The sequence below is a fragment of the Phoxinus phoxinus genome (genome assembly GCF_949152265.1).
Source record: "Phoxinus phoxinus genome assembly, chromosome: 2".
Taxonomy (NCBI): domain Eukaryota; kingdom Metazoa; phylum Chordata; class Actinopteri; order Cypriniformes; family Leuciscidae; genus Phoxinus; species Phoxinus phoxinus.
In genome coordinates this window covers 4,171,548-4,187,978 of record NC_136877.1, presented here as the reverse complement: position 1 = coordinate 4,187,978, position 16,431 = coordinate 4,171,548, and the positions used below count along the sequence as shown (strand labels likewise).

Here is a 16,431-nt window from a genome sequence, read left to right as displayed (position 1 = left end):
TCAGGTACACACTGTTTCTTAAAGATTTCCTGGAGTCTGCAGAGCAGAATTACTTTGTTGGATTTCGTGTGCATTATTATGTGTTCACTGATCATCCAGAACATGTTCCTGCAGTGAAACTGAGAGAAGAACATCATTTGACGGTGTTGACAGTCCCTAGTTCTAACAGATGGCAGGATATCAGTTTGAGCAGGATGGCAAGACTGGAGAAACTGATTGAGAGTCGACTGGTCAATGAAGCCGACTATGTTTTCAGCCTTGATGTGGATTCAAAGTTTTATGGTCGCTGGGGGGTGGAGACTTTGGGTCGTCTGGTTGGTGCGATACATCCTGGTTATTATCAAACACCTCGTGAACAATTCCCATATGAACGCCGACCAGAGTCTCAGGCATTCATTCCTTCTGCTGAGGGTGATTATTATTATGGCGGGGCTGTGATCGGTGGCTTAGTGAAAGATGTATATCAGCTTGCTAAAACCTGCCGAGAGAATCTGGACATTGATGCATCTAAATCCATTGAGGCAGCGTGGCAGGAGGAGTCTCATTTGAACAAGTACTTCCTTTATAATAAACCCAGCAAACTGCTTTCACCCGAGTATCTGTGGCAGGACATAAAATCTAAACCATGGGAGATCAAAATCAAGCGCTTCTCTCAAGTTCTCAAAAACTATGATGAAATTCGTCCAAACCCTTAGTAGCTGTTAACTGAAACATTTTATTTTTATTTATTTATTTATTTGACATGGACATACAATTACATTGGACGAACCATATGCATTTAAGTGTTTTAGCACACATGCTAATTTTCAACACCTGTCCATGGGAGGCTTTTGAAAATAAAATACAGTACACTGCATGAAAAGAGCTGTATACGGACAAATACGGGATGGGAAATCTCTGCTAAACTGTAGGTTTGCCAGATAAATGAGGCAGAGTGCTTGGAAAGGTAATACACATAAGTAAACTCGTGAAACATCCAGAAACCTTACGTATGTGGATGTATATAGGAACTGGTGGAAGTTTCCAGGAATCCTTACAGCTGGTTGTAAGGAGGGGTGGGTGTGAGGTGTGAAGGGCTTTTTATATGTTAATGACCCCCAGGTAGAGGTGCCTGCCTTCTCTGTTTTCAGAGCTGGGTGGGGGGTGGGGGACAATGTCTCGTAAAGACAGCACATACAGTATTGTGGAGGTTTGCTTGAGGGTTTGATGGAGAAGCAAGCTGCAAACACTGTTCTTCTCGAAGATGCTATATCCAGCGTCTTTATGCTCTTGAGCGAAAGTTTGACGAGCAAAGACCGCAAGAGGAACAAAGACCGCGGGAAGAGCCATTACATAAAAGGATAAAGAGGGCGCACAACGTGAGCATTGCGGTAAGTTGAGTTTTATTTCATCTGTAAGTTACACAACGTCGTTTGAAAACTTTTGTTTCCAGCCAATGTAACGTTATGTGTGCATGTATTAAAGCGTTTTTCATTCAATGTTACAGGAAGATAAGGCGCCTTCACAAATCGGAAAACAACCCACATAAATATGATCCACAAACTGGGTAAGACTGCTGTTTTTCTGCTATGTTTGTTTGGCCTTTGTGGGCCATGCTGTTTATGGGGTTTTACATATTCCTTTTAAATGTATTTAATGACACACTTCTCTCTTTCTAATTCTAATTTTAATTCACAGAATAAGTTCGCCTCGTAACCAAGCAGTCATGACTTATCTGCTAGAGGAATTAAAAACAACTTTTGCAGATGCAGACCCTGAGTGTATACAAGGTAATTTTAAAATGTTTGTTTAACAATTTTAATGTCCATCATTTTAGTCTCTTATATTTTGTCCATCTTATGATTTCAATAGTGTAGTTTCTGTCACTTATCTGAATTGTCTTTTATTCAGCGTGTTGCAAGACATACTTTGAAACACTTTGGAGAAAGTATAATTTGTCTCAGCCAGAAAAGTCCCAGCTAAGAGATGCTATTAAAACAGGAGCTAAAAACCGACAAAGGAAAAGACGGGTAAGTGTAGAAATTCATCAACTTGTCTTTAAAGGGATAGTTCACCCCAAATTGAAAATTCTGATAACCACAAAAGAAAATATTTTTAGGAATGTTTGAAATCAAACTGAACATGAGCTCCAATCACTTCCATAGTATTTTTTTTTCTACTTTAAAGTCAATGGGGCTCATGATTGGTTGGATTATAAACATTCCATCTTTTGTGGTTATCAGAACAAAGACATTTACAGGTTTGTAACAACATGAGAGTGAGTACATTGACAAAATTTTCATTTTTGAGTGAACTATTCCTTTAAGTTTGATACATTTCTGGGTGTTTTTAGTGGTTAACACATTGTGTGTTTTGCAGTTGCTGGATTCCAGGTCCAAGGTTGTTCAAACCGATGCAGAGAGAGAGCTTTGGCAGACTGCAACAGTGGAGCTGATGTCTGACGAGGAGGATGCCATTGTTGATGGAAGGCCAGTGTGGATTGTGAGGTCTCCATCTCACAGGAACCCACAATTGTCAGAACTTTGTGAGGAGCTTCAGCGCAGATTGGAGGCAGACATGCGCTACACTATTTTGCATCATCAGCGTGTTACGGCTGATGGAAATGGACATGATGGACCTTCCTTTCTTCAACTTTAACTGGCACACTGCACTGGTTTTGCAATTTTAATAACTGCACCACAAACTGCACATTTTCACTTATTCTCTTCTATTTTATCTTATTCTTTGTATACTTATTAGGTTAGATTTATTTAGTTTCATATTCTGCAACTTATTTTCTTTTAATATTGTTTGTGTTTGGTTATATTTTAAATACTTTGTGCTGTGTGTACATATTAAGTAGTTTATTTAGTTTTATATTCTCTAACTGTTATAATATTGCTTGTGTTTAGTAAAAATTTATAAAAGTACTTTTTCCCTTGTACAGTTCCTATAGTTTTATTTATATATTTAATGCTTTATTTCTATATTTAATGCTTTAAGTGTTTTGGTTTAATTTTAATAAAAAGAAATTCTGAATCCATTCTGTTTTCCATTTTTGAGGGGGTTGGGTTGTATAGTGGGTGGGGTGGTTATAGTTTATTAACATAGCTGGCCAAAACCAATCAAGTCACTATGCTATGAGGGCTTGGGTTGGGCTAAATGAAAACCGTGACCAATCAAATACTAGTATCAGGAAATTGACAGGTCTCTGTCCCAATAGTTTTTAGGGTTTGGGGTGTGTTTTTTTAAAACAACCAATCAATGTTGAGAAAAAACACCAATAAGGACAGCAGAGGTGTGTCAAGGTGTGAAGTGAAAGGCCTCTTGAGGTGTGAAAATGTCTCCTGACAACATTCTTCAGGGGATTACTTGCCATGGCAACAAATGGCTGCATATACCACGGGGTTCTCTTACGTAGAGTTCTCTCGTACTGCGTCGAAGAACGCTACGGGAAAGATATTTCTTTGTCGAGATTGAAGCCAAAAATTAATCCTTAATTTTGTAATATTGTAAAACGCTTTTCTGAAGCATACAACCTAGGCGGAGCAATACAGCTCACCCATTGGCTGCTCTGCCAGAAAAGCACAGCCTATGCGAGGCCAGGACGCTGACCAATGAGGACGCTTCGCGCCCTTCTGCGTCACCTCCCGCCCAAACAGGCGTGGCCTAGGCCTATAAATACGAGCATAGCTGTCTAACACGCCGATTTTCTTAAATTCACGAAGCTGCACGCATCGTTGGATTGGATTCGAGCCGCCACAGCCGTTTGGAACAAGCACCTCAGCAGGACGCGCCTCTTACCTGAAGCCGCTGGTCATCGCCGCCTTCAGCCGCCGTTCCCTGCTGCGCTTCTCCGGCGTGGAATATCCTTTACATTATGTGTGTGTGTTTTGTGTGTGTGTTCGCCGTCGCGTCACACAGTTTTTCCACACTAAAAGAGCCGAGCGTCTTTTTCAAGATGTCTCGCACCTCCTGTGGCTCGTGTAGAGCCCCGCTCAGCGACGGGGACCACGTGCTTGTGTTTCCTGCCTGTGAGTATCACGCAGCTTCAGCTCTCGTCGATGGCGGCTGCCATCACTGTGATTTGATGCCTACGGTGACTCTGCGGACTCGCCTGGCGTTCATTTACTGAAGCTGCACCCTTTTCCGCCCGCTGTAGTGCCGCGCCGTGAAAAGCGCCGTGCTCAGCGGAGCCCGGAACCTCCCTTCACCACGAGATGCTCGCCGCTGCTGCCGCTAGCTTCTCCGCCCGCTTCGCTCGACTCTCTGACCGACGGACAAGGGCCGCTGTGTGCCGCCGCGTCCGTCATGGATGAGGAAGATGAAGCCGTGTCTGTGAAGGACGACTGCTGTTCTCTCCTCGCTTCGGGTAGCGAGGGATGGGCGAGCTCCGAGGATCTCCCCTCCCCCGCCGCTCGTGAGCGTCGACGGAGAAAGACCAGCATCGATGCGCTTACCGGCTGGATGGCTGCTTTTCTGCAGAGGAACGTACGTTACCGTCCTCACGACCCGCGCCTTTTTCTTCCTGAATTCACGAGGAAATCGCGGAGTCCCGGAAAGCCCCGTTTTCAGCCAGGATGCGCATTTCTGCTTCGAGGAAAGCTACAGTGTTAAAATCCCGCCGCGGCCGGATTTCACTAAAATGTCTCGCTCGCACAGTCCCAACATACGCGACCGTGCCAGTGTATTTTGCAGTCACCAAATCGGCATCAATGCCCGTTTGCCTGCACACAGACGCCGTTTTCACGACGCCCCAGGTAAATCTGAAAATGTATTTACTGGTGTCCCGGCCACGGCCGATGGTGTAATGTGTGTATCCGTAATGCCCACGACCTAGTGCCCATTCGTACACACAAGCACAGCCCTACACAATACAGGGCTTGCACACATAAAATCGACCCGTGTCGGTTGTGCTTCACATGTAAGTTAGTGAACGTGCCCGCTTTTCAGTGCCCACAATCACTACACACTGCATGTCCCGTGGTTTCTGTAAAAACGAAACGAATGCACGGTCAGTCGGTTCTGATAGACAGTACTCTCTGTGCTACACGGTGTCCCGGCCACAGCCGATGATGTAATGTGTGTATCCGTAATGCCCACGACCTAGTGCCCATTCGTACACACAAGCACAGCCCTACACATACAGGGTTTGCACACATAAATCGACTCATTTCGATTGTGCATTATATGTAGTGAGCGTGCCCATTTTCAAGCGCCCACAATCACTACAAACTACATGTCACACGGTTTCTATGAAACGAAACCAATGCACGGTCAGTCAGTTCTAATAGACAGTACTTCCCAGTGCTATAAATGTACCCGCGTTCACGCACCCACATTTATTCTCAAACATGCCGAGCCGTACGGGGCTCGCACCGCGCGCTCTCTCTTTCACCTGAGAGAGCTGAGAGCGCGCGCGGGCTGCCCGCTCGATTAAGCGCGCCCCCGCATCACGCTGCAATGGCGCCCATGTTACAGCACACGACTGCTCTCGTGTCGCCGCCATTTCGCGACCAGAGCCCGGTTTTTCAACCCGTGCAAGCACAGCCCTGAACAACGCAGGGTCTGCACACATAAAATCGGCTCATGCCGATTGTGTTTTACATGTAGTGAGCGTGACCCACTGCCAAGTGCCCACAACCACTACACACTGCACGTTCCGCGGTTTTCTGTAAAAACGAAACTAACGAACGGTCAGTCAGTACACAAAAACAGTGTTCCCGGTGTTATAAATGTGCCCGCCACCAAGCGCCCACGTTTATTCACAAACATCACGAGCCCTACGGGACTCGTCCCGCGCGCTCTCTCTCGACACAGAGAGCTGAGCGCGCGCGGGATGCATACTGTGTTAAACATGCCCCCCGCCTCACACGCCACGGCGTCCATGTCACAGCACACGGTTGCTCTCGTGTCGCCGCCATTTCGCGACCAGGGCCCAGATTACATTCAACCCCTAGTCACACGTGCAGATGCATGGGAATGACTTCCCGGGGTCTCAGAATGGGTGCTAGAGACTATAAAAAGAGGCTATTCGCTACAGTTTCATCGACGCCCTCCCCGTTTCACGGAGAAAGTCGAAACTACGGTGAAAACAGAAGTAGCACATCTACTTCGAGCCGAAATAGCGAAGCTATTGAGCAAAGGGGCCATAGAGCCTTTATCTCAAGCTCAGAGCGAAGGGGGTCTGTACAGCAGATATTTTCTGGAACCGAAAAAGACGGGGGTCTCAGACCCATTTTAGATCTCAGGCATCTGAACAAAGCGCTGACAAAGCGAAAGTTCAGAATGCTCACGACCAGAGCTTTCCTCGCGCAGATTCGCCGAGGAGACTGGTTTATGGCAATAGATCTGAAAGACGCGTATTTTCATACAAATTGCGTCACGTCACAGGCGATTTTTGAGATTCGCCTTCGGGGGCCAGGCATATCAGTACACAGTCCTGCCATTCGGCCTGTCTCTAGCACCTCGTACATTTACAGTGTGCATGGACGCGGCGCTGGTACCTCTGAGACTCCGCGGCATTCGAATTCTGAATTATTTGGACGATTGGCTGATTCTAGCTCAATCACCTTCAGAACGCATCCGCCACAAGACCCTAATTCTCGATCACCTCGAGTGCTTAGGTCTGAGAGTCAATTGGGAGAAAAGTTCACTGTTTCCCAGTCAAAGGATCTCCTTTTTAGGACTGGATCTGAACTCACTGTCTATGACAGCACAGCTGTCATCACAGCGCAGGCAAAATACCCTGCAAATGGCAAAATCCTTTCTCAGCGGCCACATAGTGCCACTCAGGAGATTTCAGAAAATGCTGGGCCTCATGGCCTCAGCCTCAACAGTGCTGCAGTTGGGCCTGCTGCGCATGCGCCCACTACAGTTCTGGTTGAGAGCGCGCGTACCGCGCCGAGCATGGTTACACGGTCGTTATCGCCTCAAGGTCACTCAGGAATGCATTTCAGCCCTGACACCATGGAGAGCGTCAGACTGGTACCGGTCAGGTGTAAGCCTGGGGACTTCCTCGAGCCTGAAGGTGGTGTCCACGGACGCGTCCACCTCAGGCTGGGGAGCACTGCTCGACGGCAGTCCGCTCTTTGGCCAGTGGTCAGAGCGAGCCGAACTACCGCACATAAACTGCCTGGAAATGATGGCAGTGGACTTTGCGCTGAGGCGCTTCTGTCCCCTGATAAAAGGACACCACGTCCTGGTCCGCTCGGACAACATGTCGGTAGTAGCCTACATAAACCGCCAGGGTGGCGTGAGATCCCGGAACCTATTCAGGTTAGCGGAACGCATACTGGTGTGGGCCCAGCACAACCTGCGCTCGTTAAGAGCAATGCACGTGCCAGGCCACTTGAACGTAGGCCCGGACAGACTCTCACGGAACAACGTTCCTACGGGAGAGTGGTCCCTACACACACAGACAGTGCGTCTGCTGTGGAAAAAGTTCGGCAGAGCGGAAATAGACCTGTTTGCAAACCAGGAAAACGCTCATTGCCCAGAATTCTTTTCGAAGAGCGCGAACGCGCTGGCCAGAGTCTGGCCCCGCCGCCCGCTCTATGCTTTTCCTCCTGTCTCACTCCTGCCTCAAGTGCTGGAGCGTATCAAGGAGAGCGGATGCTCAGTACTGCTAGTTGCTCCATTCTGGACGAATCAGACCTGGTTCCCAGCTTTGATGCGACTGAAAAGTACTGCCCCGTGGCCGATTCCAGTGAGGAGAGACCTCCTCTCACAGGCCAAGGGCTCGATTCTGCATCCTCACCCCGAGCTTTGGTCCCTACACGTATGGGCCATAATCGGGTACCCGCTAACCTCCCAAGAGGAGTGTTAGACACGATCGAACAAGCTAGGGCTCCGTCTACTAGACGGCTCTACGCTTCCAAATGGTCGGTGTTCTCTGGATGGTGTTCAGATCAAGGTCTGTCACCACTTCAGTGTGGAGAACCGGAGATTCTCTCCTTCTTGCAAGAGCTATTGGATAAGGGAAGAACCCCATCCACGCTCAAAGTCTATGTGGCTGCCATATCAGCGTTCGTTAATCCAACGCTTGGCCGTTCACTAGGCAGGAACGACCTGGTGGTCCGCTTCCTGAGACGCGCCAGGAGGTTAAACCCTCCAAGGCCTCCTTCAGTCCCCGTTTGGGACCTTTCTACAGTGTTGAACGCTATGAAAGGGGCCCCTTTCGAGCCTATTCACTCAGTTGACATGAAACACCTGTCTCTCAAGACCGTGTTTCTTTTGGCTCTCGCTTCAGTGAAGCGTGTGGGAGACTTGCAAGCGCTCTCAGTGAGAGCTTCTTGTATGGAGTTCGGGCCAAACGACTCTATAGTCGTATTGAAACCGAAGCATGGGTACGTGCCTAAGTCCCTCAACACACCGTTCAGGGCTCAGGTCATCTCCCTGTCGGCCATGCCGGCCTCAGAGGACGGAAATAGCTCCCTTTGCCCGGTCAGGGCATTAAGAGCTTACGTGTCCCGCTCCGCTGTTTTTCGACAGACGGAGCAGCTCTTTGTTTCGTTCAGCGGGCACTCCAAGGGACGAGCCGCAACGAAACAGAGTCTATCTCGATGGGTAGTGGACGCCATTGCGCTAGCCTACTCATCTAGAGGCTTGGAATGCCCTTTGGGCATCAGAGCACATTCCACGAGAGGCATGGCCTCTTCATGGGCTTGGTATAGCGGAATCTCGTTACATGATATCTGTATGGCGGCAGGCTGGGCCTCCCCGTCTACATTTATTAGGTTCTATAACCTAGAGGTTCCTGCGTTGCAGGCTAAACTGCTCTCGGTCTAGAAGACTATGTATAAGTGTTCCTGCCCCGCGCTGCGGCCCAGGTCACTTCAATGGTAATATGTACAAGTGCTCCTGCCCCGCGCTGCGGCCCAGGTCACTTCAATGCCTAATATGTATAAGTGTTCCTGCCCCGCGCTGCGGCCCAGGTCACTTCAATGTTTAAGCATCACTCACTGACAATGTGTCCCATGAGCATGCTATTACCCTTCATATATATCTATATTTACATATATATGCTATTATGCCTTAAGAGGCACTACTATAAGGGATGATGCTATTTTAGCCGCTCTCCCTATACTTCTTGGGGTAGGCGCTTGTATACCAGGGCGCGCGCCCCCTTAGGTGTCTGTGTCGATCCAAGAACACGCACGGCGGTTTGCATAGGGTTCCCGTAGCGTTCTTCGACGCAGTACGAGAGAACTCTACGTAAGAGAACGTACTCGGTTACTAACGTAACCTCGGTTCTCTCTAGGAGAGGGAACGAGTACTGCGTCTCATGCCGTGCGTGTCCACGCTGCGTCGCTTCATTGACGAAAATCGGCGTGTTAGACAGCTATGCTCGTATTTATAGGCCTAGGCCACGCCTGTTTGGGCGGGAGGTGACGCAGAAGGGCGCGAAGCGTCCTCATTGGTCAGCGTCCTGGCCTCGCATAGGCTGTGCTTTTCTGGCAGAGCAGCCAATGGGTGAGCTGTATTGCTCCGCCTAGGTTGTATGCTTCAGAAAAGCGTTTTACAATATTACAAAATTAAGGATTAATTTTTGGCTTCAATCTCGACAAAGAAATATCTTTCCCGTAGCGTTCTTCGACGCAGTACTCGTTCCCTCTCCTAGAGAGAACCGAGGTTACGTTAGTAACCGAGTACGATATCCCTTCAGCAAGATACATCCGAATTGGTATCATTACGGGAGTTTCCTAACTTGGTGGAATTAGAAGTTTACCCTCAGTGGAACTAGTAGATACTTCCGAAAATCAGTGGTGTATACAGGAGTTTCCAAGTACGGATACACCTCTTTTCATGCAGTGGTAACAAGACTAGTAAACAAAGTAATACTAAAAATACTAACAGAAAAGGATAGCTAAGATATACCATATAATTACAGAGAAAATAAAAAACGAATTGCATACATAAATTATAAAGCAGAAGCATCAGAGTCAGAGAATGTCATTATAGTAGGTTATTAATGCGAGCAATCATCGATTGCTCCTGTCTGCCTCGCTGTGACTGCTGCTGCTGTGAGTTTGTTTGCTGCGTCTAAGCCTCGTATTAGCTTCGTATTTCTTTCTGTTTTGAACCATCATTTATTATAAATTCTAGTTGTTTATACTACTAAATACATCTTACTCAACATCTCAGATTAACCTGACATTGCTAGCTTCCGTTATTGTCAGCACAATACGCTAACTCGCTATAGCCTTTTAACGCACCACCCGTGCGCTCAGTTATTTATTTTTCTCTCGCGCGCCCGCGCCTTTGAGTTCATAAAAGCCCAGGTGAGTAAGAATTAGTCAACAAACACGGTGAGTAATGTCTTCTCCTGTTATTGTCACCTGCACTTCATGTCACATGTTTACCATAGCCTTCTCTGTCGGCAATATAGGATTTATATGTGATAAATGCAAGGAGACAGTCAGGCTGACGGAGAAGATTTCAGAACTAGAGACACGCATCCAAACTTTAATCGAGAATAGTAAGAAGAGTGCTAGAGCTTTAGATACTATTTTGGATGCGCCTAGCCTAGTGAACTCTTTACATGAGTCGGTTCCGGCTGAAGTAGAGCCCGTGCAGCAGGGCAGATGGGTGACAGTGAGAGATCGCTGTAGTCGCGGATCAAAAAACCCCTTTTCCGTTCCGATAACAAATCGATTTGCCCCGCTCAGTGAAACACCCACTGAGAATTATTCTGATTGTGCCCTAGTTATTGGCGATTCTATTACACGGAACGTGAAAATAGAGACACCAGCCACCATAGTCACATGTTTGCCGGGAGCCAGAGCGCCTGACATCAAAGCAAATTTGAAAGTGCTGGCTAATGCTAAACGTAAATTCTCTAAGATTATTATTCACGTCGGCACTAATGATGTTCGACTTCGCCAGTCGGAGATCACCAAAATTAATATTAAAGAGGTGTGTGAACTCGCAAGTACGATGTCAAGCACTGTAATTTGCTCTGGCCCCCTTCCTGTTCGCCGGAGTGATGAGATAGTTAGTAGATTGTGTTCACTCAATGGCTGGCTGTCTGGGTGGTGTCCGCAGAATAATATAGAATTCATAGACAATTGGAAAAGTTTTTGGGGCAAACCTGACCTGTTGAAAAGAGATGGTATTCATCCCTCCTGGGATGGTGCTGCTCTTCTCTCTAGTAATTTGGCTCATAGTCTTAGAGCTAAAACATGACAATCTGGGCCTCAGGTCAGGAAGCAGACAGACTGGCTTAACCGACCGTCTGCTAGCGGCCTCACGTCACCAAGGTCAGATAAATCCCATCACATAGAGCCTCTTTCACCGAGATATCATCATATAGAGACTGTGTCTGTTCCCCGAACTTGGAAATCCAAAATACGTTCAAACCCATCTAAGGTTAAAAATTTAATTGATGTTCAACAAATAAAAAACAGATATAATACAAATGAGCAAATGATAAAGCTTGGGTTGCTGAATATTCGATCTCTTACTTCAAAAGCGCTAATAGTTAATGATATGATTACAGATTATAACCTAGATGTGCTGTGTTTAACAGAAACCTGGCTAAAACCAAACGATTACATTGCTTTAAATGAGTCAACCCCACAAGATTACGGTTATAAACATGAACCTCGTCTGAAACGCAAAGGAGGAGGTGTTGCTGTAATTTATAGTAATATTTTCAAAACCACTAAGAAATCTAGTTGTAAATATAATTCTTTTGAAGTGTTGGTGCTTAATGTAAAAATATCTAGTGTAAACGATAAATCACGTTTGAAAATTCTGCTGGCTACTGTATACAGGCCACCAGGGCACCATACAGACTTTATCAAAGAATTTGCGGACTTTCTATCAGAATTAGTATTGGCTGCAGATAAAGTACTAATTGTTGGTGACTTTAATATACACATAGATAATGAAAAAGATGCATTGGGATTGGCATTTAAAGACATTATAAACTCAATCGGAGTTAGACAACACGTGTCAGGACCGACTCATTGTCGTAATCATACTTTAGATCTAATACTATCACATGGAATAGATATTGATGCCGTTGAAATACTGCAACAGAGCGATGACATCTCAGATCACTATCTAGTCTCGTGTAAATTACATTTAGCCAAGGCTGCAAAGCCGACTCCGTGTTATAAATATGTTAGACCGATCACTTCTGCCACTAAAGATTGCTTTATCAATAATCTTCCTAATCAGTTTCATCATCTCAGCATCCCGGATAGCTTAGAAGAACTTGATATTGCAACAGAAACTTTTAACTCTCTCTTTTCCAGCACTTTAGACACAGTTGCTCCGCTGCGCTTAAAGAAGATTAAAGAACATAGTCCAACGCCGTGGCACAACGAGCACACTCAGGCCCTTAAGAGAGCAGCCAGAAAAATGGAGCGCAACTGGAAGAAAACAAAACTAGAGGTGTTTAGGATTTCATGGAAGGAGAGCTCGATTGCTTACAGAGAGGCTTTAAAAGCTGCTAGATCTGCTTATTTTTCAACCCTATTAGAAGATAATAAACATAATCCTAGGTATTTATTTGAAACAGTGGCTAAACTAACGAAAAAGAAAGCTTCAAGCCCAGAAGTTTCCATGCAACACAGCAGTAATGACTTTATGAACTTCTTCACTTATAAGATCGATAATATCAGGGACAAAATTATAACTATGCAACCGTCTAATACAGTATCGCATCAGGAAGTGCATTGTAGTCTCCCTGAGGGAAAATTTGATTCATTCATTGCTATAGGAGAGGAAGAATTTTGCAAACTCGTCAAATCATCTAAATCGACAACGTGCATGTTAGACCCTATACCGACTAAGCTGCTGAAAGAGATGCTTCCAGATGTCATAGATCCTCTTCTTAATATCATTAATTCATCTTTGTCTCTAGGATACGTACCAAAAACCTTTAAGCTAGCTATGATTAAACCGCTTGTTAAAAAACAGCAACTTGATCCTACAAAGCTAGTCAATTACAGGCCGATCTCTAATCTGCCATTTCTGTCAAAAATATTAGAAAAAGCAGTATCCTCACAACTGTGTTCCTTTCTTGAAAGAAATGATATCTGCGAGGATTTTCAGTCCGGATTTAGACCGTACCATAGTACCGAGACAGCTCTCGTTAGAGTCACTAATGATTTGCTCTTATCATCCGATCGTGGTTGTATCTCTCTATTAGTATTACTGGATCTTAGTGCTGCATTTGACACCATTGACCACAACATCCTTTTAAATAGACTCGAACATTATGTTGGCATTAGTGGAATTGCACTAGCATGGTTTAAATCATACTTATCTGACCGTTATCAGTTTGTAGCAATAAATGAAGAGATGTCTTATCAATCACAAGTTCAGTATGGCGTACCACAAGGCTCAGTACTAGGACCGCTGCTGTTCACTCTGTATATGCTACCATTAGGAGATATCATTAGGAAACATGGAATTAGCTTTCACTGTTATGCCGACGATACTCAGCTGTATATTTCTTCAAAACCTAACGAAACCTACGAATTCACAAAATTAACGGAATGCATAGCCGATATAAAAAATTGGATGACTAGTAATTTCCTACTACTAAATTCAGAAAAAACAGAGATTCTAATTATTGGACAAAAAACTTCCACACGTAATAACCTAGAGTACTGTCTAACACTTGATGGCTGCTCTGTTAAGTCTTCGTCGTCGGTTAGGAACCTGGGTGTGCTCTTTGATACCAATCTTTCATTTGAAAGTCATGTGTCTAGTATCTGTAAAACCGCTTTCTTCCATCTTAAAAATATATCTAAATTACGTCATATGCTCTCAATGAATAATGCAGAACAATTAGTTCATGCGTTTATGACCTCAAGGCTAGATTATTGTAATGCTCTACTGGGTGGTTGCCCTGCACGCTTAATAAACAAACTACAGCTAGTTCAAAACGCAGCAGCTCGAGTTCTTACTAGAACCAGGAAGTATGACCATATTAGCCCTGTTCTGTCAACACTGCATTGGCTGCCTATTAAACATCGGATACATTTTAAAATATTGCTGATCACTTACAAAGCACTAAATGGTTTAGCTCCGCAGTACTTGAGCGAGCTCTTAACGCATTATAGTCCTTCACGTCTACTGCGATCTCAAAATTCCGGTCAGTTAATAATACCTAGAATATCAAAATCGACTGCTGGCGGTAGATCCTTTTCCTATTTAGCACCAAAACTTTGGAACAGTCTTCCTACCATTGTCCGGGAAGCAGACACACGCTGTCAGTTCAAATCTAGACTAAAAACACATCTCTTCAGCCTAGCATACACATAACACACTATAGACTTATATAATTAGGCTGCATAGTTTAGAACAGCCGGGACCGGGAACACTTCCCGTAATCCTGATGTACTTGGTACATCATAAGAAGGACGGCGTCTACGCTAATATTAGTCTCTCTGTCTATCCCGAGGTTTACCGCTGTCCACTGGAACCAGGCCGTATCCAGATCTGATGAAGGACCAGCGCCAGGACACGACGACGACGCCGCTGACCTGAAGTGTCAACCAGTCTCTCCTCCTCTCCACTCTGACTTCAAACAACCGGAACTGGACAAATACTCTGATTCATTCTGAACTTCATACACTGTTTACTCATTGGCCAGAGGAGAACTGGCCCCCGACTGAGCCTGGGTTCTCCCAAGGTTTTTTTCTCCTTTCTGTCACCTGATGGAGTTTTGGTTCCTTGCCGCTGTTGCCTTACCTTCTGGCTTGCTTAGTTGGGGACATTCAATATTCAACAATATTATAGATCTGCCTTAAAGGTGGATGATGATGAAATTATTTTTTGTATTATTTTCATGTTATCACTGTGAAGCTGCTTTGATACAATCTGTATTGTAAAAAGCGCTATATAAATAAAGATGACTTGACTTGACTTGACACTGCTGTTTGGTTTTTAGCCATTGTTTAAGTCCTCTGTTAAAAGCTTTGCCATCGGTCTCTAGTTTTAAATCAGTAGGCAAAGCATTCCAGAGTTTTGGCCCCTTTACAAAGAAAGCAGACTGACCAAAGGAGGTCTTACACTTTGGGACTAAACAGTCACCTCTGATAGTGGCTCGTGTGTTCGCCCCATGAGAGCTACTGACTAATTTAGAAAACAGCGGTGAAACATGATTATTTGACATTTGGGAACCAATTTAGTGTAATTAAAATCAATAAAACTGTCAAAGCCAAGAAGCTTATGCTTTCTTAGAACATCACAATGATGCCATCTCATAGGTTTCCGGTCCATGATTTTTATTGCTTGTTTGTAGAGTGAGAAAATCGGTATTAATTTATTTGGAGAGATTTGTGACCATGATGTGACATGATGATGATAGGTGTGAAAATATCATTGCATGCATGTATAGTTTTGCAGTGTGACAGGACAAATCCCTTCTTATAAGCCGAAAACAATTTATATTTGGTCTGACCTTCTTGCAGATGTACTTAACATGATTATCAAATTTGTCATTTTTATCCAGAATAATCCCAAGGTACTTGACTTCATTGACTGCTTCTATTGCTTCATTTTTTATTTGTACCTCAAATATATCGCTTACCTGCCTATTTCGTATAGAGAAACACATGGAAACTGTTTTCTTAACATTTAGCGAACATGCAAAAAACAAAACCTGTCAAATATTTTTCCATCAGCTGCTCAACATTTATGCTGCCTGATGGATGAAATATATATTGTCAGACTTTTTTTTTTTTTTGCTTCACTAAAGTGCAAAGAGCAGCTTCCCAGCTAACAAAAATATGTTCTTAGAATGTTTTTAGGTTATTCCAATTAGGTTATGAAAACTTTTTTTCTGAATGTTTTTTAAACGTTGAAAATAATGTTTAACCCTCTGGGGTCTGAGGGGTTATCTGTAGTGCTTAATTTGTAAAGTGGGAGGTCCCGGAGCGCAGAGGGGGGGGGGGGGGGGGGGGGGTGGATCCGGCGACTCAAAACGGGGGTTGGAAGTAACGGAACAAAAAATATTTTTTTTTTTTTACACTGCCTAAGTAGCTTCTCTGCAGGGACAGCATGTGCTGAGTGGGTGCTGCTAGATCATTGACGGGGAGCTAGGCAAAACTTGGTCACTAAATATTTAATATTTAGTTATGTTAATGATCACAATTAAAGTTTTAATTTTATTAAATTGAACAAGCGCAACATTCAGCATTCAATCAAATAGGCCTATTCTAAAAGATGTAGGCTATTATTAATAATAATGTTATTTCAACTAGGGCTGTCAATGGATTAAAAAATTTAATCGTGATTAATCGCATGATTGCCATGAGTTAACTCGCGATTAATCGCACATTTTTTATTTGTTCTAAATGTACCTTAAATTAATACTTTTCAAGTTTGTAATACTCTAATCATTATGGGCATGGATAAATATGGATGCTTTATGCAAATGTATGTTTATTATTGAAACCATAGTCAACATAGAGCATGAAGACCAGACAT

General features: G+C 44.4%; 1 protein-coding gene across 2 annotated transcripts in view; it reads left to right on the top strand.

Moving 5' to 3' along the window:
- Positions 1–15,956, top strand: part of LOC306991069 (globoside alpha-1,3-N-acetylgalactosaminyltransferase 1-like) — a 29,615-nt gene extending 13,659 nt beyond the window's left edge. Inside the window, exons 5-9 of one of the 2 annotated variants that reach the window (XM_079598547.1) lie at positions 5–1,370; positions 1,487–1,546; positions 1,678–1,769; positions 1,891–2,009; positions 2,359–3,021. In XM_079598547.1, coding sequence (XP_079454673.1) covers positions 5–695 — 691 coding nt within the window. In that variant the 3' untranslated portion in view covers positions 696–1,370; positions 1,487–1,546; positions 1,678–1,769; positions 1,891–2,009; positions 2,359–3,021. Of the gene's footprint in view, positions 1–4; positions 1,371–1,486; positions 1,547–1,677; positions 1,770–1,890; positions 2,010–2,358; positions 3,022–9,792; positions 9,962–14,871 lie in introns of those variants that run through there. The other variant, XM_079598548.1, reaches the window with a different exon arrangement.
- Positions 15,957–16,431: the final 475 nt, after the last annotated feature.